The sequence below is a fragment of the Balaenoptera physalus genome (genome assembly GCF_965194825.1).
Source record: "Balaenoptera physalus genome assembly, chromosome: 5".
In the NCBI taxonomy this organism is placed as follows: Eukaryota; Metazoa; Chordata; class Mammalia; order Artiodactyla; family Balaenopteridae; genus Balaenoptera; species Balaenoptera physalus.
In genome coordinates, this window is record NC_138884.1 from 98,352,840 (window position 1) to 98,380,793 (window position 27,954).

Here is a 27,954-nt window from a genome sequence, read left to right on the forward strand (position 1 = left end):
GCTCATTGGTGGTCAAGCCTGGATAAGAGGAAATGTCTCTAGAACACTTCAGCTCCCTCCTCTGGATCAGGGTGGAGGAGGGATGGGTAAATGAATGAGCAGGTGTCTATGGAGCTTCACCTCATGCAGGGTGCTGTGCTGGTAGCTAGGAAAGATACAGAGAATTCTGGAACACAATCCTGACCCTCAAAGAGCCTACAGTCTTGCAGAAGGGGCACATCTCTACCAGCCAGGGTTAGCAGCACAGCTTTGGAGGCAGACAACTTGGTTTTGATTGCTGGCTCTGCCACATGGGCTGTGTGACCTTAGGCAAGTTATACAACCTCTAAAGCCTCAGTTTTCTCATCTGTAAGATGGGGATAACAATAGAACCTACCTTGTAGGGTCATTGTGAGGAATAAACATATTACTTAAACCATGATCATTACTCAATAAATGTGAACAAAGCAACAGACATTTGTAGAGTATTCAATGTGCTGAGCTTTACATGCTCTATCTCATCTAATCTGCAAACAGCATGTAAGATGAGTACCATTGTTATCCCTGTTTTACCAACAAGGAAGTGGAGGCTCAGAGAAGTAAGTGACTTGTACAAAGCTACAAAGCTAGGAAGTGATGGAGGTGGGATTTGGACCCAGAGCCAACAGTTCCTGTAAGAAAATCCGTGAGGGCTTTAGGTATGCAGAGAATGAAGAGCTCCCTGGGAACTGGGGCAGTCAAGGAAGGTTTCTGCTGAGTCTCCCATTTGCATGGAGGAGGTTCATTTATTCATTCAGCCAATATTTGTTGAACACATAATATGACTGGGCCCAGAGCTGGGGATCTCTTGAGTAACGCATGATTTCTATTCACAGTTTGAAGGGGAGGAAGTACACCATCAAATGCTACAATGGCAAGGAGGGGGCTCTGCAAAGGGTCCCTTTGAGCAGGACCTTGACGAGGGAGAGGGATGGAAAGACATGGAAGAAGGGAGAGGAACAGGAAAGGATTCCTAAGGAGGTGAAGGCTTATGGCACAGTATGAGCAAAGGCTCAGAGGGATGAAACAGCTCAAGGAACCCCAAGTATTTACATGGCTGAAGCCAAGGGTGAATGTGGATAGGAAGAAAAGAAATAATTACAATAACCGACATCCTTTGAATACTCATAGTGTGTTAGGTACTTTTCACTATCTCTTATTCTTTCTCTGAAGTATTTAGAAGAACTATGGGCCAAATCTAGTCCACCACCTGTTTTTTTTTTTAGCCCACGAGCTAAGCATGGGTTTTCACAGATGAACATTTGCAAAAGATTTTGATGATAGGGAACCCTAACTTTGAACCTAATTAAGCAAAATACTATCTTTCCCCCCCAATAGAATTCCATTGTTCTCCATATTATTAAAATAGCAGATCTATATTATTAAAAAAAAAAGTCCTCAATTATTATTATATTTTGAATTTTGTCAGTAGAATATGTTGTGGAAATTTATTCTCTCTCTAGTTATATAAGTATCTATATCATAGCCTTAATTTTGCATCTTCACCTACAAAACCGGAAATACTACCTGAGCCCTTTATGGGAAAAGCCTGCCAACCCCTGTCTTTCCAAATGCCCACGAGGCATCATTCTAATTTAAGGAGGTCTGGGGAAGAAGCAAAGGACCTGAGCCAGAGCAAGGGGAGAAGGAATGGAGGGGCTAAAACTGCCTGGATGCGGAGACAAGCAGGAAGTAGGAGCCTCCCCTGGCTATCCTGATGCCTGTGGACCTGGGCTCAGGGCCGGGACACAGTAGGAGTAAGGCTTGTTTACCAGAAAAGAATTCCTGGCCAGGGGCATTGCATTTCTTGCTTGGATGACTGGGCATACTCCCAGCGCTGCAGGAAATGCCAGAGGAAGTGCAGGTCTGGTGGGCTGATGGTGGGACAGACAGGCGGAGCTGGAGATGGCTGGGGATAAATATGTGGAGACGTCCAGGAGGAGGGTGGGTCTCAGGAGCCAAAGGTAGAGTTGGGAGTCACCAGCAATGGAGGCGGAAGCCTCGGAGAGTCAGAATCCATGCATTAAGGGAAGAAATTATTTCTTCTGTCAAGAGGAGTTAAAAGGTTCACCTTCTCAGAATGGGAGCGGGGACGGAGCACTTACGCATCTTTGAAGCTCTGGGGTGGAGTGGAGTGTGGCCAAGTTCCTGGGTCCAGTGGATCTGGGAAAAGGAATCAAGGCTATTTTTGAAATGGGTTATCCATGTCGGTATATGATATCTCTTCACACACACACACACACACACACACACACACACACACACACACACTCCAAAGGATCATAAAGGATATATTTTTAAAACTCCAGTGTGTGCACTAATTTACACAGAATTATCTGATTAGCTTCAGAGGCTGTTGACTTGAAGATGTCCAAGTAAAAACAGAGGGGAAACGCTCAGTGTGATTGAGAATGCAAGGGGAATTTCCTTCCAGTGAAGTTTCAGAAAAACAAAAGGAGTAGCAGCCTCTGATTACATAATTCCAACCTGGGAAAGTAAAAATCTTTGATTATCTATCTATGCTCTGCCAAACTCAGAGCCCAGAGGAAATCAGGCAAGCCGAAAAGAAACTGATTTCCACCACTTTTCCTTTTCCTCTCTCTCGTTTCGTGGCCTCTGTAACCTTGCGGAGCTGGCCTGCGCGGGCTGCAGGCTGGCGTGGCACTCCCGGCAGGGTGGATTCTTTGCTGCAGCCAGAGGCGCTGGTGAGGGAGCAACTGGGATGAAGGGAGAGAGGTGAGGATGCCACCGCCTAACCGGGGGCAGGACCAAGTCTACCTTGTCAGCTGCGGGGATTCTCATAGACCTACTGTTTCCCCAAGAATTCTTGGGGCAAATAAGGGGGAAAATGTGAGGCTGTCTGAAGTTTTACAGGAAGTGAGGGTTTATTGAGGTTTGGGATGTGCTCAGTCTTTGGAATTTTTGCCTTGGTTTTCCTTGGGGCCAGTCCTGGTCCATAAGGTGTCTGTGTGTAAGTTATGAAAAGATGACCCCCTGCCCCTGGCCCCATACCCTGGGCAGCCCAAGGCTAGGACTAATGTCAGGGCAGCGTGACTGGCCTCCCACTTGCCCTCTTGGGTGAGCCTGGGGGCAGAACACACCTGTACAACTGCCCTACCTCCACCCCCAGTCCTGTGTGCCCTATTCATTAATATGCAGAAAAAGCAGCATCTGGAAAGTGGTGCTGCAGAAAACCTGATGACGTGGCAGGGTTCAACTAAGTACTTAATGCGTGTCCATCTCAAATACCGATTTGTCTTTCCCTTGGACAAATAATGTAACAGTAGGCCTGGGGACACCTGGCATTTTATGGGCTCTCTTCTCCCCTGGCTTTAACCCTGTGAGGCATCATCCAGGAGGCACTTTGAGAAATTGCAGCCACACTTTGAGCTGCTAGGATTCCCCTGAATAAATGATCATTTTAGTGTTCTAAATGGAACTGGAGAGCAAATCAACAAGTTCTAGGAAATCCATTAAAAGAAGAAAAAATGAAAAAAAAAAAAAAAAGAAGAAGAAAAAATGCAACATGGTCCCATATCTAATACAAGAATGAGATTTTCATGAGATGTCTTTCAAAGAGAAAAATGCATGTGCAGAAATAGACAACAGCTGTATAAACTCAAACAATCATCTTTCCTGATTTGAAGGGAACGTATAATGTAGGTAGAGGAGAGATTCGTATATTTACCTCCGAACCTGACTTGATTTTCATGTCATTCTGTCATTTATGAACAGTTCCCAAGTGCCTTGTCAAAAACAGTTGCTTATTAAGCCACTGAAAGTATAAAAATACAGACAATCTAAACTGTGAATCATTTCACGAACCCCTGGTGGCCCAGACTGGATTCTGCACTGAGTTAAACAGTTGTGCAAACATGAACTCACCTTCCTTTGCATGGCAGATCTGCTCCTAACTCCAGGTGAAGGAAGTTTCACAAGGCAACACCGTGTCTGAAAGTGTTCACAACCGAGTGGGGAAGAAGCAAACAGATTTTAAAAATACTATACAAGACTAGGTTAAACGATTAGAAATCAATTAGAAGGGATCACTCTGAAGTTGCACTGAAGAGTAGATTATGTATAGAGTGTGCTGGGAACATAGAAGAGGCGGAAATTAACGCAACCTAGGGGGACTGGGGAAATGTCAAGACAGAGACATTTGAATGGTGTCTTGAAGGATGAATAAGAGTTTGCAAATGGCACGGGGAGTCTTCTCCGCAGAGTAACAGCATGGGCAAAGGTTGGGGGATGTGACTCTGCCCAGCTAATGAGGGATCAGGAAAGAGGTCTGCATGGCTGGACGGCATGGTGTATGTGAAAATGATGAAGGATGAAGCTGGAAAAGAAGGCAGGGTGGCTGGGCCAGGCTCCGTGTGAATATGAGCCCTGAAGATTTTCAGGCTGAGAAAGGCACAAACAGATTGGTGTTTTAGATGGTTTCTCCTGATGGCCTTTGATCTGCAGAGCAGAGCCTCTCAGTGAGATCCGCCTTAAGGTGATACACGGTGTTGTTCTTTTCACTGATTCAGAAAATTAATCCACTTCCTAAAGTTCTTTGTTTATTCCCAGGGGGTGTTTATACCCTAGAACAGGGGTCTACAAACTATGGCCCACCAGCCATATCTGGCCCGCCACCTGTTTTTGTAAATAAAGTTTTATTAGAACACAGCCTTGTCATTTCATTCAGTGCTCTCTATGGCTGTTTTCCCACTATGGTTGATTTCAAAGCAGAGTTGAGTAGTTGCAACAGAGACTGTATGATTTGCAAGGTCTGAAATATTCATGATTTGGTGCTTTACAGAAAAAGTGTGCTGACCCCTGTCCTTTGGTTCTGCAAAGACTTTGCCAAATTTCCCATCAGACCAGAAACTTCAGAGATCACCATGAAGGTTTGCCTCATTACCTTGTATACTGCTTACCTCCGCCTTTATCAAGTGGCCAAGTTTGACTGTGCTCTTCCAGTCAGTAGCAGGAAACAGAGTGGAGAGTCACATACAAAAGAGGCAACAAAACACTGAGCACCAGGAACCAGGCAAGTCTGGTCAAACCACTCCATGTCTTCTCCTCAGGTGTCCCCGAGTATGAGATCAGCAGCCTGCTAAGTATACTGATTGAATCAGAGTTCAAAAACCTCCCACCATGTCCTTATAGATAGGGCAGAACTGATTAGGTGGTTATGTTGATGGTCAAACAATGGCCCCCAAAACATACACATGAAAAGGCTGACATCAATCGTGGAGATCTCTAACAAGTACTCACAAGACTTCGGACCCAACTCCTGTCCTGCTCAACATTTTTACTGGCACGAATAAATCAGAAGCCATGTTATCAATGTGAAGCTTGCCCATAGCTGGGGGATGGGGAACAGCTAATAACGGGCATCGATATGTTGGCATCACTGTTCCAAAAAATTCTTGATAAGCTAGAGTAGTGACCAAAATGTGCTTTCCTAAGGGGGAAATGTGAGGCTCCTATGGGTCCACCCCTAACATTCCAGGGCCCTGGGGTGAGAGTACAAATGAAGACCAGCATACCATATATCCAAATATTTAGAAGTTATAAATCAGTCTAACAAGCTTCTAGACAAAATATGTTCTATCTTCCTCCCTTAACACCACCTAGAAGCCTAGATTCAAATTCAGATTCTCTGAGTCCTCAGAGTCTTAATGCTGGAACATGGCAGCATGGGAGAGCCAGCCCTAGTCCCCCAGGTCCCAGCTCTTAACCCACCTTTCTATTTTCTGATCTCACTTAAACTCCTCAGCAACTTCTCTCCAGTTGACTCCTCTTTACTGTCTCATTTGTTATATCTGTCATTTGGTGCCATTTATCTGGCTCTACCCTCTGACTTCTATACTTAAACCCAATTCCTCTTGCATTGTGGATTAATCTGTTTCCAGTCTCTTCAGGTAACCCTGCTCTAGTGCTTACATTTGGCAGTCCCCAGGTGACAGTGTCCCTGATGGGCTTCCCCCTAAGGCTAGGAAACAGAACCTGGCCAACTCCCACCTACCTTCCAGCTCCCAGGTCTTCTACGATAACCCCTCTCCCTTGCCAATACCTCTTGAACTTAATCACAAAGGATGAACACATACTTCAGCAAATTGGGGGCCCTGGGGGTGGGAGGTAGTCCCACCCACAAGCAATATATTGTTCTGAAAGCTAGTGTTTTTATTTTCAAAGGGTTACATGTTTTAAGAAAAAAGTTTTAATCATTGGAATATGATTAAATTAAATATGCATAACATACATTCCAGAAAGTACACAAAACATAAATAGACAGCTTAATGAGTAATCACAAGGTGTATGACCACCAGGTAAACAAATGCCCCCAGAAGCCCCCCTGCCCCTTTGTGCCTCACTATCTTCACCCCAAAGGAAACCAACTACTATTGTTGGTTTTGCCTATTTGGGGATTTTATGTAAATGGAATCGAACACTATTTATTCCTTTGTATATGGCCTTTTCACTCAACATGAGATTCATCTACGATGCTCTGTGTTGTTCTAGTTCACGCACTTTCATTGCCATGTGTGCGTTATGTGAGTATTCCACAATGTATTTATATATGTCATCGTTGATAGGTTGGTTATTATGACTAATACTTCCGTGAACATTCTTGTAAATATCTGTTGGTGCCCCTGAGCATGAATTTGGGATTGTATATATCTAGAAATGGACTTCTGGATGGTGAGTTTTGCATATTTCAACTTAGTCAATACTCCCAAACAGTTTTCCAGAGTGACTGAACCCATCTGTACGCCCACCTTCAGTCTGTGAGAGTTCTTGTGGCTCCACATTTTCATAGGTTTTTTTAAAAAAAATTATTCCTTATGATATAGCCATGTTTGTTTCCATGTTGAAAATTTTTATACCTTTTTTGCCAGAAAGGGAAAATGACCCTTCTGGAAGATGTACCAAGTTAATTCTGTGGCTTCACCTGTCCCAAAGTGGAGGAGCTCAACCAAGCTGACCTCTTGGAGATTCTTTTTTTTTAAAAACACTTTTATTATTTATTTATTTATTTATTTATTGGCTGTGTTGGGTCTTCGTTTCTGTGCAAGGGCTTTCTCTAGTTGTGGCAAGCGGGGGCCACTCTCTTCATCGCGGTGCGCGGGTCTCTCACTATCGCGGCCTCTCTTGTTGCGGAGCACAGGCTCCAGTCGCGCAGGCTCAGTAGTTGTGGCTCATGGGCCTAGTTGCTCCGCAGCATGTGGGATCTTCCCAGACCAGGGCTCGAACCCATGTGCCCTGCATTGGCAGGCAGATTCTCAACCACTGCGCCACCAGGGAAGCCCTCTTGGAGATTCTTTATCCAGAGTCATGACCTTCTGGCCTTTCACCAAACTGTTTCATATTCAGGGACCAGCTTCCCTTCTCTGTCAGTAAAGAGGATCCACTGCTGGCCTTTAGTTTATTTTTTCAAGACAGTACTTATCTGAATAATCTTATTTTGATCACACGTTCATCTATTTGTCACTTAGATTCGCCTCTAAGTCCTTTCAAGGAAACGGACCATATACTTCCTTAATATATACTTCCATTACCTGCAAGAATTCTTGGGACCCCATGGGGAGCAGTCAGGATTTGCTAATGGACTGCCTGACTCAGTGTAGCTTAAATTCCATCTTTATTTTTATATGATAGTTTAAGTGATTTAATGAGTGGCTGTCACTGACAAGGCATTTGGGGCCTGTGCATAAAATGACACAATAATTTAAAAATAAAGCTTTGCTCAGAGACTAATGCACAGAACTGCCTTCCACGTACACCTCACTCTTTATCCTAGAGGAAACAATTCTTTCTTTGGTCAAGTGCCGTTTGTTTTCATTGATAAAAATAAGTAAATCCACATTCCCTTCTCCTGCCTTGCTTGAATGCTTACAAAATCAGGAATCATATATAATATTCATTTCAGCAATGAATATGCAGAAAGTTCTGCATCTCTTTATTTAGGGATTTTAAACATTGCAGTCATGTTCATCATGGTGACGGTAGGCTTTTATATCTAAGACAGACTCATTTCTCAAAGTTGTATTTAAATATCTCACATGGTACTGTTGGCCTCTTGGGTATTGCACAACATACAACTGAAGAAGGAAGCTTAACCAAGCAAAAAAAAGAAAAAAGTAAAGGAATGGTGCAGCTATGGATATTTCACTTTTAGGAAGCAGCAGGACCAGGGAAGAGGAGAATTCTAGGGGAGCCAACTTTGCAATGAGAATCTGGATGTTGGCTTCATTTTAAAGCACAGTGTGGGAGTTGTTCTCTAACTTAATGACGCTCTAAGTGAGGTATACAATTTTTTCTCAGTTGTTTTGTAGGCCAGTTTTCTCTTCTGCTCCTTTCAATAATCTAAATACCAAATACTGACAATCCAGATGGTTACCCGGACCTAAGCACACACACAGTTTCACACCTATGGCTTTGCTGTTGATTGTACATTTTAGGATAGATTCATTCATTCATTCATTCATTCATTTGTTGTTTCATTCGTCCATTTGTTTAATTAAATAGTCAGGCAACAAATACTTCCCCAGCATCTATGATATGCCAAGTGTTGTGCTTGGTGCTCAGAGTACAATGATGTGTCCTAGCCAGACATTATTCAAATAATTACACAAAGAGTTGTAAAACTGCACCAGTGAGTGCTCTGAAGAAAGAGCAAGGTACAGTGGGAATGTGTATTAGAGGGATTTGACTTACGGAGGTCTGGGAAGAGTTCTTACGGAAGTGATAGGCTGAGCTGATGTCGGTTAAATGAGCAAGTAAATTAACTAAGTAAAGTTGGGGGAGTGGAGGGGAGCTTGAGGAAATGAGAACACCTTGTGCAAAGGTCCTGTGGTGGGACAGTACGCCTTATGTGAGGATTAGAATGAAGGTCAGTGTGGCAGGAGAGAGAGCAAAGGGTGTGGGTAGGACCTTGTGGGCTCTAAAGGAGTTTTGTCCTTATCTCTTTTTAAAAATTAATTGATTAATTAATTAATTTTTGTCTGCATTGGGTCTTCGTTGCTGTGCACGGGCTTTCTGTAGTTGTGGCGAGCAGGGGCTACTCTTTGTTGCGGTGCACAGACTTCTCATTGTGGTGGTTTCTCTTGTTGCAGAGCACCAGCTCTAGGCGCGCGGGCTTCAGTAGTTGTGGCACACAGACTTCAGTAGCTGTGGCTCGCGGGCTCTAGAGCACAGTCTCAGTAGCTTAGTTGCTCTGCGGCATGTGGGATCTTCCCGGACCAGGGCTCGAACCCACGTCCCCTGCATTGGCAGGCGGATTCTTAACCACTGCGCCACCAGGGAAGTCCCCTTTGTCCTTATCTTAAGAGCAAAGTTGACACATGGAGAAGAATAGGTGGAGGACAGGAAGAGATTCGATTTCACAGTGTGAGTTGTGGGACTCAGAGGCGTGCGAGGAAGAGGGTTTTTGAACTTCTTGTTCTTGCCTTACACAGTCCCTGGGCATCAGCTTGACTGAATTGCAGGTGTCCCCTGACAGCTGTTAGCTGTCGGCCAGGCTGGTCTCCCAGGTCTGAGCGGGTAATAGGCAGGATGCTTAGGGGTGGTGGAGGGCCGCGCTCCAGTGGTCCGGATCTGCTCCCTCTGCGCACAAGGAGCCATTTGGGCAGGACGCCTGTGCTTACTGCCGGAAGATCGGAACCTGTTGAGCTGTAACAGTCTGACAGGGAAGCCCAGTTTCAACTTGAATAGAACACAAGGCAACCAACCAACTGACATAATCTCTCCCCTGAAAGGTAACGTGTGGCCTTTGTGTGCTGGAGCTTCCATTTACAACTGAGATGAAATGTAGACAAATTCAAAATATAACCGTTCTTGACCCCATTTATAATGCTAATCATAATTTACATCATAAATGGCATTTTCAGACTCCAGTATTCAACATTTGGAGATGCAAAAGATCTGGAAAAGTATTCTAAAGCAGAGCGCGCTAAGACACAATAATAACAATAAGAATTCAGGCAGAATTCTGGGCGGGGGAAGAAAGGGGAGGGGCACCTACTTCCTGAATGTTGAATGTGATTGTCAAAAAGCAGAGTTTCTCAACCTCGGCGCCGCTGACATCTGGGGCTGGATCACACTTTGCTGTGGGGCTGTCCTGTGCACTGCCACATGTTTACTAGCATGCCTGGCCTCCGCCCACTAGATGCCAACAGCAAAACATCCTCTGTCCCGGGCTGTGATAAGCTAAGCTGTCTCCAGACACTGCCATATGTCCCCTGGGGGGGTAAAGTCCACCCACCATCCCCACTTTTGAACCACTCTCCTGGAGGGTCCATAATTAATACACTGGTATAGAGGCTTTTGTGAGATAAGAATACTCATTGCCAATAATCTGAAGATTGTTTCATATAACAATGTTTACACTTTTCTATAGAATGTGGCCAGAAGATTTTCAACATGAAATCAGTTTTACTTCTCAAACAATTTAGACACATAGCATGTATATGAAAATGACTGTACTTGAAACTCCCAGCTAAGGAGCAAACGCCTTTCCATTCACTGAGGGAAGTTGAGCTTTTGATTCTGCAAGTCCACTTTTTAGTTTTAAGTCGGGAGTACAAAAACACCTGTGCCATTTCTTCCTTTGTAGAGGAACAACAGCAGCAAAAAAGAACCAGTTGTTCATTTTCTGTGCTCTTGAAACTTTAAATATTTCTCCCCATCTCAGTTTCGGTGGGAGATGGGAGAATATTAAAAGCTGTAATACCATCATTTGGATGCTTACCCATAGTCTGGAGGAACTGGAAAAACTTTGTAAAATTTCCCAAGAGAGTGAAGTGCCCTGACAGGGGCCCAAAGCTCCCGGTCCTCTGCTGGAACAGACACCACTGTCCAGCTGGGACTACCGCAACCAAGAAGACTGAAGATGTTTGGCTTTCGGCCTTTTTACCGTGCTGTACTTGAGTGACCTTGAAAATTGGCTAAATCTCCTTGGATCTCCACTGTCCTTTTTCCGAGAATAAAAATAAAAGCAGTGACCGAATTCCTCATCCGAGTGTTGTGAGCTTTAATGAGATCACAGTTGGGGGATCTGGCCTTATCATTTAAGGAATGTTACTTCCCACCTTGATGCTTCCAGGGCTTTCCCCTTATTTTGCCTATTTCTGTTAAATTGGTTAGGTAGACAGATGTTTCTTTTATATAACTGGAGATTCAAGATTTAGAAATGTCATGGAAGTACCTGTCAACCACCCTAAATTTAAATCTGGTGAGTTGAGATTAGATATAGACAAATATAAACTTATTTCATGTATTTATAAAATACATAGATTATATAAACATATATACAAAAGAAGTTTAAATTTGTCTCTAATATATAGTTGTTTGCTTTCTATATGTAATATACAAAATAGGTTCAAACTGTATTATATATATAGCAAATATCCTTGAATAGATTCCTAGTGTAAATGATAATAAAATATTACCTAAAATATTAATAATGCCTTAATAATACACCTTAATAATACCTTAATGGCTTACATGATTTGAAAAGGCTTTTGGTACTTTAGATTAGAAGTTATAAGCTATATCTACTGAAAATGTGACTAGAGTTAGTAAAACTTAGTTGGTCTGAATATCAGAAAGCCCTGGACAAAAGTCACCCCAGGCAGGCTTCGTGTTTATCTTGGGGAAGAAGAATTTATCTACAGCCCCTGAAAGAATACAGAGACAGGGCTTGTTTGGTTTGGTTCTGTGGTCTGTGCTGCTGGAAGGAGGAGGGTTAGGCAGGAAGATGTTGGTCCATTTATGTAAAGGCTGAAGACTGCTCCCTGAGGTTGAAATTTACCAGATAAACTAGGGTGAGTCCAGGGGGAAAGCAAGTAATAAAAATGAGACCAACAATGGGACTTCTCTGGTGGCACAGTGGTTAAGAATCCGCCTGCCAATGCAGGGCATATGGGTTCGAGCCCTGGTCCGGGAAGATCCCACATGCCGCGGAGCAACTAAGCCCGTGCTCCACAGCTACTGAGCCTGCGCTCTAAAGCCCGCGAGCCACAACTATTGAGCCCGTGTGCCACAACTACTGAAGCCCGTGTGCCACAACTACTGAAGCCCGTGTGCCTAGAGCTGGAGATCCGCAACAAGAGAAGCCACTGCAGTGAGAAGGCCGCGCACCGCAACAAAGAGTAGCCCCCGCTCACCACAACTAGAGAAAGCCCGCGCACAGCAACGAAGACCCAACGCAGCCAAAAATAAGTAAATAAATAATAAAATAAAATTCTTAAAAACAGAAAAAGTGAGACTAACATCTTTGAAACCGGAGCATGATGTTGGAACATGCCAGGGGCAGCAGCATGGGATGTTGGCCTAAGGAAGAGGGTGGGAGGGAGAGACCTGTGAGGTTTTTATTCCTGACGCTCAGAAGTGTGTGCCCTGAACAGTAGACTTCACCTCTGTCCAAAATGATACAAACAACCCCACATCTGTGTAGTTTGCAAAGCACTTCTCAGCCACCATTTCATTTAACCCTCAGAACAATCCTGAGAGAGGCTGGCGTCATTTTCAATGGATAAAGCCTACTCAGAGGGGTGAAGGGACTTGCTCAAAGGTCCTTGACTGGGAATTGATGGAGAACAAACTCTATCCCACACACCAAGGAAAACAAATCCCCTTTTTAGAAAAGGTAAAATAAAATAAAAATTGAAACCAGTCAGGAATCCAGGTGGAGTTGGGGATCTAGAGGATGGTTGTCTTTGTTTTTTAAAACGTTTCTTCCCTTCCAACTCACCACGCTACCCTTTTTTATTTTAATTTCCTGCTAGTGGGCTTGGGGTAAGGTCATCTTTCATTTTAAGAAGGTATGAAAACCTGTCTTCTTGTTCATCACCATCTGTCTCCTCCACACTGAAACTTCCTGTAGGTTAGCTGGCCAAATCTCAACATTAGCTGCTAGGTACTGTGTCGCCCAGCGGTAGTTAAGTGAATGATTACACGTCGTGATTTTAATCACCATGATCTCTCCAGAGACCATGCCTGTCCTCCTAAGTGTGTGGATTCCAATTTACCAGTTTTAAGATGCAGTGAACAGAAGTCTGTTCCTGTAATTGACCAAGAGGTCTTAGCCCACGAAGGCATGTGTCTGCCCTATTCACTCTGCAGTCATGCTCGCCGCATCCACACTGCTGCCACTTTCACTTCTCAGTTTTGTTTTGTTTTTTTTTAATTTCCTAAGTTTTTTGTTTGTCTTTGCCCTCCGCTGATTTGGCGAATACATTTTTACTTCCCGGAGAGATGTTTAAACCATTTGTGTTAGAGGTATATTTTTTAATGTGTGTCCTGTCAACAGTACAGTGAGAATACAATTTTAGGAACTCAAAATATGTTTAAACACAACCTAGTAAATGTTGTGGCTCATCATTTGGTGTTTGGCCTTTGCAGTTTCATTTTATTTAATGCCATATTCGATGTTCTTGATTTGAAATACTTCCTTTTATATTCGTTTTGAAGGCAGTATTTTTTTTAACGTTCTCCACTTGACTTTCTTCTAATAACAGCCTCTCCCAAAATATACTGGATTTCTATAGTAATTTATGTCTATTTATGTGTCTGCCTGTCTGTCTGTCCTTCTAGCTTCATTTATTTACATAAACAAAAACTGCTTCATCTGGAAGGTGCTAGGACAGACCACCAGAGTATCAGCCCCCAGAAGAAGTCTTGTGCTCTGTGGCCTCTGCTGAGTACCACGTGGATTTGCCTTTTCAAAGCGAGACATCTGGCCATCACTCACCAACCCGCTTGGCCTTTCCTGGAGTAATTTTGCTGTCTCTCCACTTCACTCAGATTTGAGAGAGTTAATTATTTAATGTGTTTGCAAAGCACATTGGGTTCCCTAGAGAAAGTGTGCCACATAAATATATATAAATGAATAATTAACTAAAGTTTAAGCAGATTACTTGGTGAGTTCTTCCGTAACTGCCCCATTTTTCTAATGAGGTATTTTGAATTTCCAGTCTGGGTTTGGTTTCTTGACCCTCCCCCTTCCCGGCACCTTCTCTTTCTCCTCTTCTTAACTTCCTTCTGTTTAATTCTTTTTCTCTTCTGCCAGTTCTATCAGTGCCTACCAGATTTTGCGGGCACTCAGTCAATCACAATGATTTAGCGCCTGATCTATAGGTAAAAGCCTTCATTAACTTCAACGGGAGTCATAAGCTCCCCAGAACTCTAGGGTGAGATTAATAATTAGATAATGATTCTAAGGCACTGTGAAAACGAGAAACCAGCCTCCTGAGATGCTGTGCACGGCGTGGCGATCGGTAGTCGAGAAAACCTTGTTTACTGACCCCCTTTCCCTGATCCGTTTCAAGTAAAACAAGAGATCCCTGATACTCTAAAAATTAATATAAATCAAATCCAATCCCTCCTACAGCCTCGGATCCTCTCAGGGACTAGAACAAAACGAGGAGATTGCAATTTAAGAGCACGGTTTGGCGGTTCGTTGGATTCTCTTTGAGGGAACAATGGACTAATTTAGATGGAGTCTGAAGGGGCGACATAATTGCTTATTGAATGTGGACGTCCAAATCCTAGTTATTCCTTTACCAGAGATTAAAAGGAATTAGGGAACAGTTCACGTCCATCCTGCTAAACCTGACCCAGTTTATTTACACTGTAATCTTACTTCAGAGCACGAGAGGTAAAATGAGCTCTCTTATCAATGAATAGCTGAAGAAAAATTTAGATTTCAAGTTCAATGTAAGAGGTATTTATTCCAAAGCACTACAGAAATGAAGAGGTGCTCTCTGTTATGCTGGGGGGAGGTGGGAGAGGAAGTGCTGAAGAGAATTTTTTTCTCTCCCTCTCGACAGTTTGAATTACTGTGTAATCTTGGATTTTCTAGTGACCTGTGTTAAAGCCCTGGGGCTAAAGCAGACCTATAATGGATCTATTTCTGAATTGTTCAGCAGTATTGGAGTTTAAAACAGCAGTCGTGGTACATGCGTGTAATGAGGCCGGTGCTTCCTTCTGCATCCAGGAGGGCACCGGTCACAGCCCTGCACGGCCTCTCAAAGTACGGAGGAGACTCAGCTCTTCCTCAGCCCACTTCCAGAACTCTCCAAGGCAGCCTGAGCAGACACAGAAGTTGCTTTAGGGATATAAGATAAAGGATCGGCAAAAGACTTTGTCCTTGGACTCTGCCCTTGCCCTCAAATCTCCCCGCCCTGCTTGGCCTACACCCCCCCAACCCCATCCCACATTTCACGCTCAGAAATTCCCTTCTCTGGGTGAAGGCATTGTTCCACATTCAAATACCTCTGGGAAGTATAACGCATTCTCTTTACCAGTCATTAATAATTTCGTGTTCATTCGACAAACATTTGTTGTTTGTTGAATTTATTCATAACATGAATTCATCAGAGTCGGGGAGTGCAAAGATGTGGTGGAGTCCAAGGTTGCCTTTCTGCCGGTGGCAAGACCCCTCTGAACCTCAGCGGGCACACCTGGAAAACCAGGAAGATGGATCAGGAGACCTCCCAAGTCCCTTCCAGTGCCAGCACTGTCTACCTCTCAGCCAGCTGTGGGAACAGGCACACACCAGATGGGAGGGGGGTGGCTGAGAGAGCCTGAGACACACGGGAATGCGCGTGGGAATTCACCAGATGTCTTGGGGGCTCTGATTTGCTCTGTATTAACCTATAGCCTTGTGTCTGGGTTCCAGAGCTCAGCACAGAGCCTGGTACACAGTAGGATCCCAATGACACTGGATTAAAAAAATAAGAAAAATGATAACACCTGTATGTTAGTTTTCTAGGGCTGCTGGAACGTGTCACAAACTGGGTGGCTTGAAACAACAGACATTTATTGTCTTACTGTTCCGGAAGGTAGAAGTCCAAAATCAGGGTACTGGCAAAGCCATGCTCCCCCTGAAGCCTCTAGACGAGGGTCTTTCCTTGCCTCTTCCAGTTTCTGGTAGCCCCAGTCCTTCCTTGGCTCATGGCAGAAAAACTCCAATCTCTGCCTCTGTCTTCACATGGCCATCTTCCCTCTGTGTCTTCACGTTGTCTTCCCTCTGCGCATGCCTATGTCCAAATTTCCATCTTCTTGTAAGGACAGCTGTCATGTTGGATTAGGGCCCATCCTATGATCTCACCTTAACTTGATTATATCTGCAAAGACCTTATTTTCAAATAAAGTCATATCGGCAAGTACCAGGGATTAGGACTCCAGCCTATCTTTTCAGAGGACACAGTTCAACCCATAACCACTTACTCCACAGGATTGTTGACACAATGAACTGGAACACATATATGAAATGTCTTAATGATTAGAAAGTGTTTATGCAAATGTAGGATAAGGAACTCAGCTGTGATTTGAGTCTGGCCCCTTCTCCCAACCATTAGGCTATCCACAAAGAGTTTCAACATAAGGACTCTGAAATCCAACTGTGAAGACAAATGAAGGGGAAGAGTATAGAAAATGAGGTCAAAGGCCCAAAAGACAAGATTCGCTACCTTACAGGGCTGCCTGGGCCTAGTTCAGGTCCCAAGTGAGTGAGGTCACTTCAAATACCCCACCTGCTAACCCAGACTTCCCAGAATGTTCCAGGCATTGATTGCCTGCTGGTCCCATTTGTCAAGGCCACACTGGAGAGAATGGAAATCACTGATTCACACTCATCTCAGGTCTTTTATTATCATAGACTTGGAAGGTCACTTAATGAAGAAAAGCTTTAATAAACACCAGTAAGGCATTAAACATTGCACTATTCAGAAGATAGATATGGTTCCTGACCTTCCAGAGCACAGGTTCTGAAGTATACAAGGCACAGGCACATGTATATATTTTACGTTTTTTTTTTTTCCTTCCCTTTTTGGAGGGTTAGCACCAGGGAAGCACTGCGTTCTAGCTTATTAGGAACCACAAGTCTAAATTTCAATTCTGGGCTGAATAGTAATTTTTCCTGAAGGTCTGAATAAATCAACTAATCTTCTTCAGTTTCAACTATTTTCAGCATTTCTATTTTAATCATTAATTTTGGCTGCTTAGGACCCCGGAGTCACCGAGCCCGTTTGTGACTTAATTTGGGATGGGAATGAGGCAGGAGGCAGAAGATGCACTGGGAACCAAACAGGAGAAAATGGGCTTGAGTTCCATTCTGAAAGATTTGGGCCAGATGCAAGGGACATTTTTTCGTTAATGACAATTGCAATTCTTCTGTCTAGCAAGGCAGATCATAGAATTTGCGCAACTGTAATTTTGGTACAGGTAGGAGAGATTCTCACGTAAGGAAGATAGTTTAATTTTCATTCTGATTTGACTGCAAGGAGATGGGTCAGAGGAACTATCCATTCAAGTAAATCATAGTACCTCAAGACAATAAGAAGTGCGTATAATCCACCCTGCTCCCTTTTTGCTTTGAATGCCAGGAAGCTCAAAGCCAACTATACTGTTCAGTTAAAATATTAAAATTAGCCTAGGGCACTGTTTTAGTTATCTATTGCTGTGAACAAACAACCCCCAAACTTAGTGACTCAAAACTATTTTTATCTTTCATGGTTCAGTGAGTTGACAGGACTCAGCTGGGCAGCTCTTGCTTGGAGATGCTTATGCAGTTTCAGCCTGATGGTGGCTGGAGTTGGAGTCATCTAAAAGCTCAACTGGGGTAAGCCTGCAAGACGGTTTGCTCATTCACAGGTGTGTCCTTGGGTTGAGAGGGCCGGAATGGCTGGAGGCTGGCTGTCTCTCTCCCTCCAGATGGCTAGCTTGGGTTTTCTCACATCATGCCAGTGGTCGCAGTTCACACAGGGCCACTGGCTTCCCCCAGAGGTCATACTGGGGGGATTTATTCCTCCCCTGCAAGGTTATAATGGGAGATGTGGTCCCTGGGTGGGGTCATCTTTGGAGACATGTTACCACAGCTATTTATTAACCTTTTATTATTTTTCATGGTCTTATCAGGGATGTATCTTTCATTGCGAGCCTTTTTTTTTTTGAAGTAGGCGAGCATGAATAATATCTATACGATGCTTTACTCTGGTCTAGGGCTTGATAATTGACAATGCACCCACCTGTGCTACATTACCTGGCCTTCATGACACCATGTAAATGGGCAGATCCAGTGACTTTATCCTTATTTTTACAGACGTGGAGATGGTTTCAAAAAGGATTAGTGATTTGCCCAACATCACACAGCTGGAAGTGGTGGGACAGCACAGCTGGACAGTGGTGTCTGAGATGGCAATCTATGTCCTGAAGCACTGGGTGAAGCCCAGACAGAGCCCTAAGCCTAAAACTCAGGTGTGACTCCCCAACACGCTGCACAACACCTGCTTGCCTCTCCGTCACCCATTCCCAGCAGGAGTTTAGTGCAGTGGTGCGAGCATGAGTCCTTGAGCAAAACTGAATCCAAACTGGCTCTGCTGCTTCCTAGCTGTGGAGCTGGGATCTTTCAGACGACTCAGCTTCTTCATCTGTAAAATGAGGTTGTTGATGACGCTGGTGCTTATTCCCTCTCAGGGTTGTCAGGAGGATTAAATGAATTAATGCATCAAAGTCATACTTGATAAGAACTTTAAAAAGAAATCTCTCAGTGAAAAGCTGTAGAGATAAGTAGCTATTAAGAGGACTCTGGTCTAGTTTTCTCTTCTTTATGCTTTTCTTGATTTTATATGGACCATACTAAGCGCCCCAGCTGATATTGACATTTTACTTTGCTGGATATTGCATATTATCGGATAGACTAAAAGCCCTAAGTCAATGTTATTGCCTGACTGAGTATCACGATTTCAGCTGCAAGATGTAGTTATAAAATATTGTCAGGACTTGTCGACACAAGCTGTTTTCCCCAAGCTTTAGTGTGCACTCACTTTCCCTCTGCAGTTATTTACACTGACATTCTCTCCTTTGGTGCCCAGTGGCTCTCTCCTCTCACTCTCCATCCCAAGCAGATCTGCACATTCACACCCAGCTTCTCTCCACTCTGCTGCTTTCCACACACATGTTCTTCTCAACACACTCAGCCAAAGACATCCTTGCACCTATGGACCTTCTGCATCCCAGGGCACCTTCCTTCCTCAGACCCCCAGTGTACAAATATTTCTGTGCTCACTGAGCCTGAAATGTGCCCTCCATTCCAGGTTCCCCTGGGGATATGCTGGAGAAGATTTGCAGCCACGCCACACAGGGCAGAATGCAGACCTGTGTATGAGTGAGGAGGCTCTGGACCCTTGGCTGCACCTGCCCAGGGATGTCCGGTTCACACAGCTCTTCATCAGTGGCCAGAGAGTGGATTGCCCTACTGCCCACCTGGACACTGCACAGACATCCTGGGCGCAGTCCAGAGAGCAGACGACAGCTGCTGCTTAAGGGGACAAGTGTTCCCGACCCAGGAGGGAGGAGGCTTGGCTAGGGGAAGCTGCCTGTTTTTCCCAGCTCAGGGTTGGGGGAACATTGAGCTGAATATGCACCTATTCAGAAGGGCAAAGAGCCAAAAATAACTAGGAGCAACAGCATTTCATCTGACAGGCCCAGAAATAGAGCTCATTTCAGAGCTACAGACCGAGTGATTCCAAGACCTTCACCATCCCCATAGAAATACACCTTCAAATTCCCACAGGAAAATTCTGAGGTGACACACGAACTACCATCCCCTCTTCACTACAGCTTCTCAGAGTGAGGGCTCTGGGGCCCATAGGAAGAGAGTCTGCAGAGTCAAAGACCTGAGGCTCGAAAGACAAGGTCTGGGGATCAAGACATGAGGATGCTATCCGGTGGAATGTTCTAAGGAAGGAAGAAGTAGGAAGTAATTGATCAATATGGAGATTGCAAAACAGGAAGAACAGAGATAGAAAAGGGATGTAGGGAAGGTAAAGAATAGGTGTTATGAGAAAAACTGAAGTACTGAACATTAAGAACAGTGTGCAGTGGACTTCCCCGGCTGTCCAGTGGTTAAGACTCCACCTTCCAATGCAGGGGGCGCAGGTTCAACCCCTGGTCGAGGAATTAAGATCCCACGTGTCTCACGGTGCGGCCAAAAATCTAAACAACAACAACAACAACAAAAAAAACACAACAAAAAAACCCAAAATGGTGTGCAAGATTTAGCTGAATCCTGAAGGTCACCCTTGGCAGAAAAAAAAAAGCCATGGTCTTCCAATCAGAATGGGAGTATGTTGCCTTCTATTTTTGTTTTCTTCTCTTCTATTTTGATGTAAAAGGCAAATGTCACAGTTCAGTCTATGTTCTGAATATCAGAAATTGCAGGAAGGAAGTTGGGGATGGAAGAGAGGAGAGGCTGCAGGATTCCAGAGACCCCAGACTGTGGGGAAAAGCTGTGTTCTATTGGAAGAAGACGGGGGAAGAGTAATGAATAAGAAAGGAAAAGGAGGAAGGAAGATAAAAAGGGACAGGAAAGGGAGGATGGAAGAAAAATTGAAAAAGGAAGATGAGGGGTTCAATTTTATTTAGCGAATTTGTCTAGGAACTTTCTATACAAGGCATGAAGGGTTTACACAGAGCTGATTAAGAAACAACCCCTGTTTGCAAGGAGCTTATAGTCTATCTGAGGAGGAGAACTGGCCAGCAAACCAGCTACAAAATAAATAAAGCAGGATTAAACAGGCAATGCTTGGTGGCGCAGAGAGAAACGACCAATTGAGTTTTTTTCATATGTTTACAATTTTATTTAGTGGCTTTTTAAAATTGAAGTATAGTTGATTTACAGTATTGTGTTCGTTTCAGGTATACAGCAAAGTGAGTCAGTTATATATATATATATATATATATTTTTTTTTCAGATCATTTTTCATTAAAGATTATTACAAGATATTGAAGTTTGTAATTGAGGTCATGAGGGGAGCTCCCTGGAGCTGGGGCCCTAGGTTTGTGCAGGGCCTCCTGCAGGGCCTCTCTGCCACCTCTGTAACCCCTAGGTAAGCTCTCTCTGTAAAAGCAGATCTCTTGACCCTACACATCCTTAATATTTAGAAATGTGGCTTCCAAATGCCCAGCAACGGACAGCACTGATCTGAAGGTAAGTTGCTACTCATCCACAGCAAAATAAGACCAAGACAAGTTAGGAGTATTTCACAAGCAAATGATATTCAATTTAAAGGACTGTCTTTTATTATGATGTTAGGTCTTTCCTAACTTTTTGCTGGTTAAAATGCCCTGTCTTTTTAATGAAATAATGTTGATAGAAGATTGTGTATTGGGGGGTTATTTTTTTGTTGGCTGGTTTGGCTTAAATATTTTTACTTGGCAAGTTGATAGCTGGCCAACTGCATTGGTCCCTGAGATTTTTCTGATCTCCAGCCATTTCAGAGTCTGAGAACTACCGGCCTCGGATGTTATTCAGTGCCTGCCCAGCAAGCAGATTCTCCCCAGCCCCTTTCCCTCCAGGTCCTTGGGTGTTCCTCCACAGAGCTTGGATAAGCGAGGCTGCCATCCTTCCAGACTCCGTTGCCTTTGTCCTTTCCCGTGTTCAGGTGTGGCGTCATTTACCTTTCACTGTCTCTTTAGAGGGGACGTGATGAACTGACTTATACTTCAGCAGTAATGAGCAATACCAGATTAATATACTCTCCCCAGGGGCCTTCACATTTCAGTGGAGTATTAAAACTTAAGTCAAACCAATGAATTGTAATAGTGGAATTTTAAGCCCTTCCACAGGACAATGGAAAAGAGGGCTATTTTTAAATAAAGGCCCTCTGAAATCAGACCACACCCTTCAAATTACCGACACAAACGTCTAGAGGGAAGGCAAGGGCAATAATGGATTCTGTCTTCTGGATCAAAATTTCACACTCCACTGTGAGTAGAAATTCTGACCTTCTCTTCCTCTACCCCTCTGCAATACAGAATTAGTCAATCCCATCACCCCCTGCCCTGGGCCACAGAGCAATGTGAAAGTCACTTTTAAAGGATGGAATTGTGTTTTGGTGAGTTTTCTGCATGACTGATGCTCCTCAGGATTCCCAGGGCCTGGGGTGGTGCCAGACGCACAGTAGGAACACAGTAGAAGATGAATAAGTGAGACATTGGCTATACCAGGTTAAAAATAGCCCAGGCCCCTAGGGGGTGCCTCCACATTGACTATAGTTAGGTAAATTCAAACCTTTAAAGCTCACAGGCTTGAAAACTCCAATTCCATAAATCCTGAATGCCTGAGGGACTCAGTTCTCTGAAGACCAGCCCAAACCGGGTGCAGTGAAGGAGGAGAGAAAATCCAGAGGAAGGGCCAGGAAGACAGGTGGAAACCCCAGAAACACTGTGAAGTCCTGTTCTCTTGAACTGGAACAGTTTTCCTTCCACACACATTAAAAAGTATAGTCTACCATACTGATAGAAAAAACATGGACATGATCTAGGACAAAGCCACCAAATCTTTTATCCCCTTGGACACTCAGTAGCATAAATGGAATGGTTTTCTACATCACACAGGAGAATTTTGAGAGCATTGGGTCTGTGGAAGTGGGACGAGGCATTGTCAAAGAAACCCTCAGATGCTTTAATGTGGTGGCCTGCGGATGAGAGAGGAGCAGAGTGACCCTTTCGTATCAGCCGGTGGTTCTGGAAATGGGGTCTCCGGATTGGCGGCGGCGTCACCTCCCAGCTTGTTAGCAAGGCGGCTTCTCAAGCCCCACCCAGGACCAGCTGAAGCTGCAATTCTAGCCCAGCAGTGTGTGTTTTAACAAGCCCTCCTGGTGATCGGGATGCACGCTGAAGTTTGAGAACAGTTGACGTAAGTCATGACTTTGCAGTAAGTGACTTGGAGCCAGGAGCCTGACCCAGGGCCACAGCCCTTAGGTGACCTAAAAAAGGTAAGGGATGACTCAGCTGAGGTGCTGAGTGTGGCCGGGGCTGTGCTGAGATGGCTGAGGGCATATCCAGGCACGGGCGATTCCAAAGCTGTTCTAACCCCACCCTGGGCATCCTGTCTTCACCACCAGCCTCTCCTGACGCCTGTCGGGACTTGACCTGCTATGGTGGCACCTCCACTGGGAAAGGGCTGTATCCTCTCAGACTCCCATTCTTTTATTAGTTCCAATCCGCACAAATCCGCCAGTGCCAAAGGGAAGCTTCTGAGAACTTTCGAAGGTGGGTTAACTGTTTCAGAGCAGCCGCGGGCCCAAGCAATTATCTGAGTCGCTAGACACAGCCACTCTCTTCCCAGAGCGCCAGGGCTGGCGCGAGCTGGGGGTCCCTCTGTCCAGCCGGGCCCCTCGGCCTGGCGGCAGAATCCGGGTCGCCGAGCAGCCAGTCCCGACCTGTGTCCCCAAGGCCGAGGATGTGCCTGAATTTTTTTTTTTTTTTAAAGCTGTGCACTTCAAGAGCCTCACGCCTTTCACTTGGGGCTTGAGCACAACTGACTTGGCCTAATTAATTCATTTTCTTTTCGGTCCAAAGTGGAAGCCGGGGCAAAGGGATGCAAATCAAATACAAACGCGATTTGGGCGCCGGCACTCTGGACAATTAAAACAAAGAGCTCGGCGGCAGCGGCGCCGGCCCGGCACAAAACCCTCGGGAAACATCCAGAACGTGCCGCGAACCAGCCGGCAGGGTGCGGCGCACCCCGGGCTAAAACTGTGCCCGGAGGGAGGAGGCCCCGCGCCTGCAGGTGGACAGGTGGAGGTTGGTAAGGGTCAAAATCCAGCCTTAAAGACTGGAAGCTGGGCCACAGCGCGGCGCGACTCCACGGGGGCACACTCGCACTGCGCCCGACGGGAATGGCGCCCTCGCCAAAAATGCAACCAAACAAAAACCCATTGCACGGGCGGGAACTAGGCTGCAGGACCCGCCAAAGGAGTGGGTGGGAGAGAGAGGATGCGCAAGAGAGGAATAGAATAAGAGGAGGGAGTGGAGAGAGGAAACGGATTGAGAGAGAAGGAAGCAAGTGAAAAAAAGAAAAAAGAGGGGGTTAGGAAGAGAGAGGTGAGAGTGAGGGAATTGTAGAGAAGGAAAAAAGGGAAGCGGAGGGCGGGGAGAGGGATCGCGGAGAGAAAGAGCGCGGAAGGGGGGTGGGGAAGGAGGAGGAAAGGAAAGAAAGGGAAAGGGGGTCTGGCCGGGAGCGGGGGGGCGGCGGCCAGGGGGCGGGGCCCGGGTCAGTCCCCACCTGCGTGGGCGCCTGCTGCCCGCCGGGCCGGAGGGAGCGGCCGGGAGGCGGGCTGGGCCGGGAGCGGAGGGGAGGGGAGGGAGGGGACGGGGACTGGGAGGCTGGGAGGAGCTGGCGCTCGGCTGGGGCTGCGGGGGCGGCGACGGCGGGAGCGGCAGTGGAGGCGGCGGCGGGTCCGGCGGCGGCGGCGGCGGCGGCGGCGGCGGCAGGTGGCCCCGCGCGCAGCGGCCGGCCCGGCCGGGGGCGGGCGGGAAGGTGGCGCCTCGGGCGGGGGCCGGTCCCTGCACCAGGTGACCTGTTCCGGCCCGGATCCGGGCGGCCTCGCCATGCAGCGGCGCGGCGCGGGGCTCGGGTGGCCACGGCGGCAGCAGCAGCAACAACCCCTGCCGCTCGCGGCCGGCCCCCGGGCCGCAGCCATGGCCCCCCCGAGCGGCGGCGTCCCCCCGGGCCTCGGCGGGCGCCCTGCCTGCGCGCTGCTCCTGCTCTGCTACCTGGTGAGCGCCGGACCCTGCCCGGGTCCTCCCCTCCGCGCGGGGCCCCGGGGACGCGGGTGGGGGCGGTCGGGGACCTCCACCTCGCGGGCGGGTGCGGCACGGCTAGTTTTGTCTCTTCCTCGCCGCCGCACCCTGGGCGCTCCCGGCACCTGGGACGGGTACCCGGGGCGCGGAGAGCGGTGCGTGGACCGGAGTTGCGGCGCTGCGCTCTCGCCGGGGTCCCTTCTTCTCCCTCCGAGACCCGCTCCAGACCCGGGTCAGGTTCCCCTCGACACCCAGTGCTGTCCCCCACTCCACCTGGGAGCCTCGCCACCCCGCGTTTCCTTCCTCCCCGCTGCGCACGGCTCTCCAGCTCCCTCCCTGCCGGCCCTGGGCGTCCCTCACAATCTTCTCGAGGTTCCTTTCCTTCCCGAGCCCAACTTCGCCTCTTTCTCTCTGTGAATGCCACCCGCCTCGCCCCTCCTTTTAGTTTCCACCCGGTCCTCATGGCCCGGACCGTTTTGTGCGGACGCACCCGGCGATGAACCTCGTATTTCCAGCGCTCTTCAACTCCTCCATGGTCACTCCAGCCAAGTTGCGGCTGCCAGAAAGAAATCTAGTTCTTTGTAGCACGCTTACCGCCAGAGTGGGGACTTTAGCTGCGTCTTGAACATTGTCATTTCAGAGAACACGTTTGGCTCATGCGTGTCCGTTTACAATTTGCACACTTCCTGGCTTTTGTTTTAGTCATCAACTAAATGGCAGTAACCTGTTTTTCAAAACCAACTCATTTAAAATACCAGAGTAATTTAGACCCTCGGAACAAGGTGGGGGAATATTCCCCAATTCCTTTGCTGGCTTGCTCTCTTCTGCTTTGAATTCTCCTAAACAACAGTAAATTTACAGGAGGTGACACCCTTTCTGTCCAGCCTACCTTAGTTCCAGGATCCTGCAGAAACCTTGGGTTATCTCGCCATATATTACTGTAAATAAATGAAATGGAAAATGCTGAATCATGAAACTGATGTAATAGGAAATTCACAGAATGCTGAAAAAAAAAAAGAAAAGAAAAAAAATTGAGTAGTGTCATTGTCCAGAATCTTTTCATTTATGTGGCATTGCCATTATTTGGAGACTTTCTTCTTGGAGGCAAAAAACGGCTTAGGAGACACTGGCAGGAATTAGAATTTGATTCCAAAGAAATTTGCCACTCAGCCCAAGTTTCTTTTGACACCCTTTACTTGTTGAATGTTTCATTTCTTGAAGCAAGAGGATGTAAAAATGCAAATTGTAATTCTGCCTCTTCATCTACCTGTTGAGCAATCCATGCTTTTCCTCATATTGTAAAATAAGCCAGTACCAGATTTTGTGGTTGGCTTTAGTTCATATTTTTGTAAGAAGTTGTCAGTTAACAGGAATGATTTTTTTCACCCAGGAGATATTATTATTTAATATTTATGCCACAGGGTTACAGCACACAGGCTCATAAATAAAACTGCCATAACAGATGACAGGGTTGCAGTTTAAACAGATGATTCCTGTCCACAGTGCACTGGTTACCCACAGAGGCAGAAATGATGTAGTAGAGCAGTGTGTGAAACATTAATGTACAAGTGGTCAAGAAAGTTCCATGTGGAAATACCAAGACCTGGCAAGCAGAGACTGCTTCTTGACAGTTACAAGAAATCAGAGAAACAAGAGCAATAAAGGCCTAAGTGGTCCACAGGAGCAAAGACAGATGATGGAGCAAGTATAAAAGTGCTGTATGGGGGCTTCCCTGGTGGTGCAGTGGTTAAGAATCCGCCTGCCAATGCAGGGAACGCGGACTAGAGCCCTAGTCTGGGAGGATCCCACATGCCGTGGAGCAACTGGGCCGGTGAGCCACAGCTGCTGAGCCTGCGCTCTAGAGCCCACGTGCCACAACTACTGAAGCCCGAGCCCGTGCTCCGCAACAAGAGAAGCCACCGCAGTGAGAAGCCCGCGCACCGCGGCGAAAAGTAGCTCCCGCTCACCGCAACAGGAGAGAGCCTGCGCGCAGCAATGAGGACCCGACGAAGTCAAAAGTAAAATAAATAAAATTAAAAAAAATAAATTTATAAAATTTCTGTGTGGACCAAGGGGGATTTGAGACAGCAGATCACAGAGAGGAGAAAAATGATGCTATGGACAGACTATGGTGAGTTAGCGAAGTGGTGAGATAGGGCTCCAAAAAGAGAGATTACAGAAAATACTGTAATGTGGAAAATAACTAGACCATGGATGAATGTCTTGGCAGACAAGGAGGGGATGGATTTTGGAACTACCATGGAGAGGGAAATGTCAGTGCTTCCTGAGTATGTGTGTTTCCTTCAGATGGGCTTCGGATATGCTACTGTTAAAAAAAAAAAAAAAAAAAAAACTTGAATAAACAAGAAAACCATTTTTCAACTGAATGAGAAAGTTTTGCAAAACCCGGGGAAGCAAAAGTGTGACTTGGAAAGTGGGCTTCACCTTTCTTTCTAAAGGTCTAGCCATTGGTAGGGATTTTGCTCGAGAGGTATGTGCTACCAGAGAAACTGCTGAAAGGTAAGCCTTCTTGACCTTGGAGAAATTCAGTTGCAAATTGGGGAAAATGTAAAACAGCTGCATGAACACATGAAAAGCATAAACTACTGAGAAAAATGCATAAGTGTGTGTCTTGTACATCAAGGAATACTTCCTAGAGAAAGTGATTGGTCAGGGCAGGGGGGTGGACAGATAGAGGGTAGAAGTCGAGCAGAGTAGCTAAGCAGGACCTCAGGAATAGGTAGACACTAGAGGAAGAAAGCTATCCCATAATTTGGAAACCTAAATAATAATAGTAGTAGTAGTGGTAATAATAGTAGTTTGCATTGTGCTAGGTTATTTATATGCATTATCCAATATTAGTCTTAACAATAACCTTGTGAGGTAGGAGCTAGTATGATCCCCATTCAGATGAGTTAACTGAGGCTCAGAGAGGTTAAGTTAGTTGCACTAGGCCACACAGGTAGTCCAGGTTTGAAACCCAAGTCTATCTCCTTCCAGAGCCCCATTTCTAGCCGTTCATTGCCTTCTAGCTTATTGCCTTCTGGATTTTGCTGCTTGTAACCCATTCCCGTTATTCATAGATGTATGGGCCATTAACAAAGTTCTCAAAATTAGCAGCTTCTGTGAAATTGGCCAGGATGTGAGGTCATGTCTAAAGTAGCCTAAAATATGCAAAGCTGGAAGCCCAGGCCACAGAGTAGAAGCAGGATGTTAAAGAGGGGAAAAAAAAAAAAAGTAAAGCCAGAAGATATTTGCCATCACAATAGAGAGGTAAAGGATGGGGTCCTTGTATAATCCAGAGGCAGCTGGCAGAGTTTAGCACTTGAGGTTGTATGAACATGTGTCCAAGAG

The 27,954-nt window shown here is 45.8% G+C and overlaps 1 protein-coding gene across 1 annotated transcript in view; it reads left to right on the top strand.

Moving 5' to 3' along the window:
- The first annotated feature begins 24,233 nt into the window (after positions 1-24,233).
- SEL1L3 (SEL1L family member 3) overlaps positions 24,234-27,954 on the top strand; it is a 101,005-nt gene continuing 97,284 nt past the window's right edge. Inside the window, exon 1 of the mRNA XM_082464549.1 lies at positions 24,234-24,576. Within this exon, the coding sequence (XP_082320675.1) occupies positions 24,409-24,576 (168 nt within the window). The 5' untranslated portion in view covers positions 24,234-24,408. The remainder of the gene's footprint in view (positions 24,577-27,954) is intronic.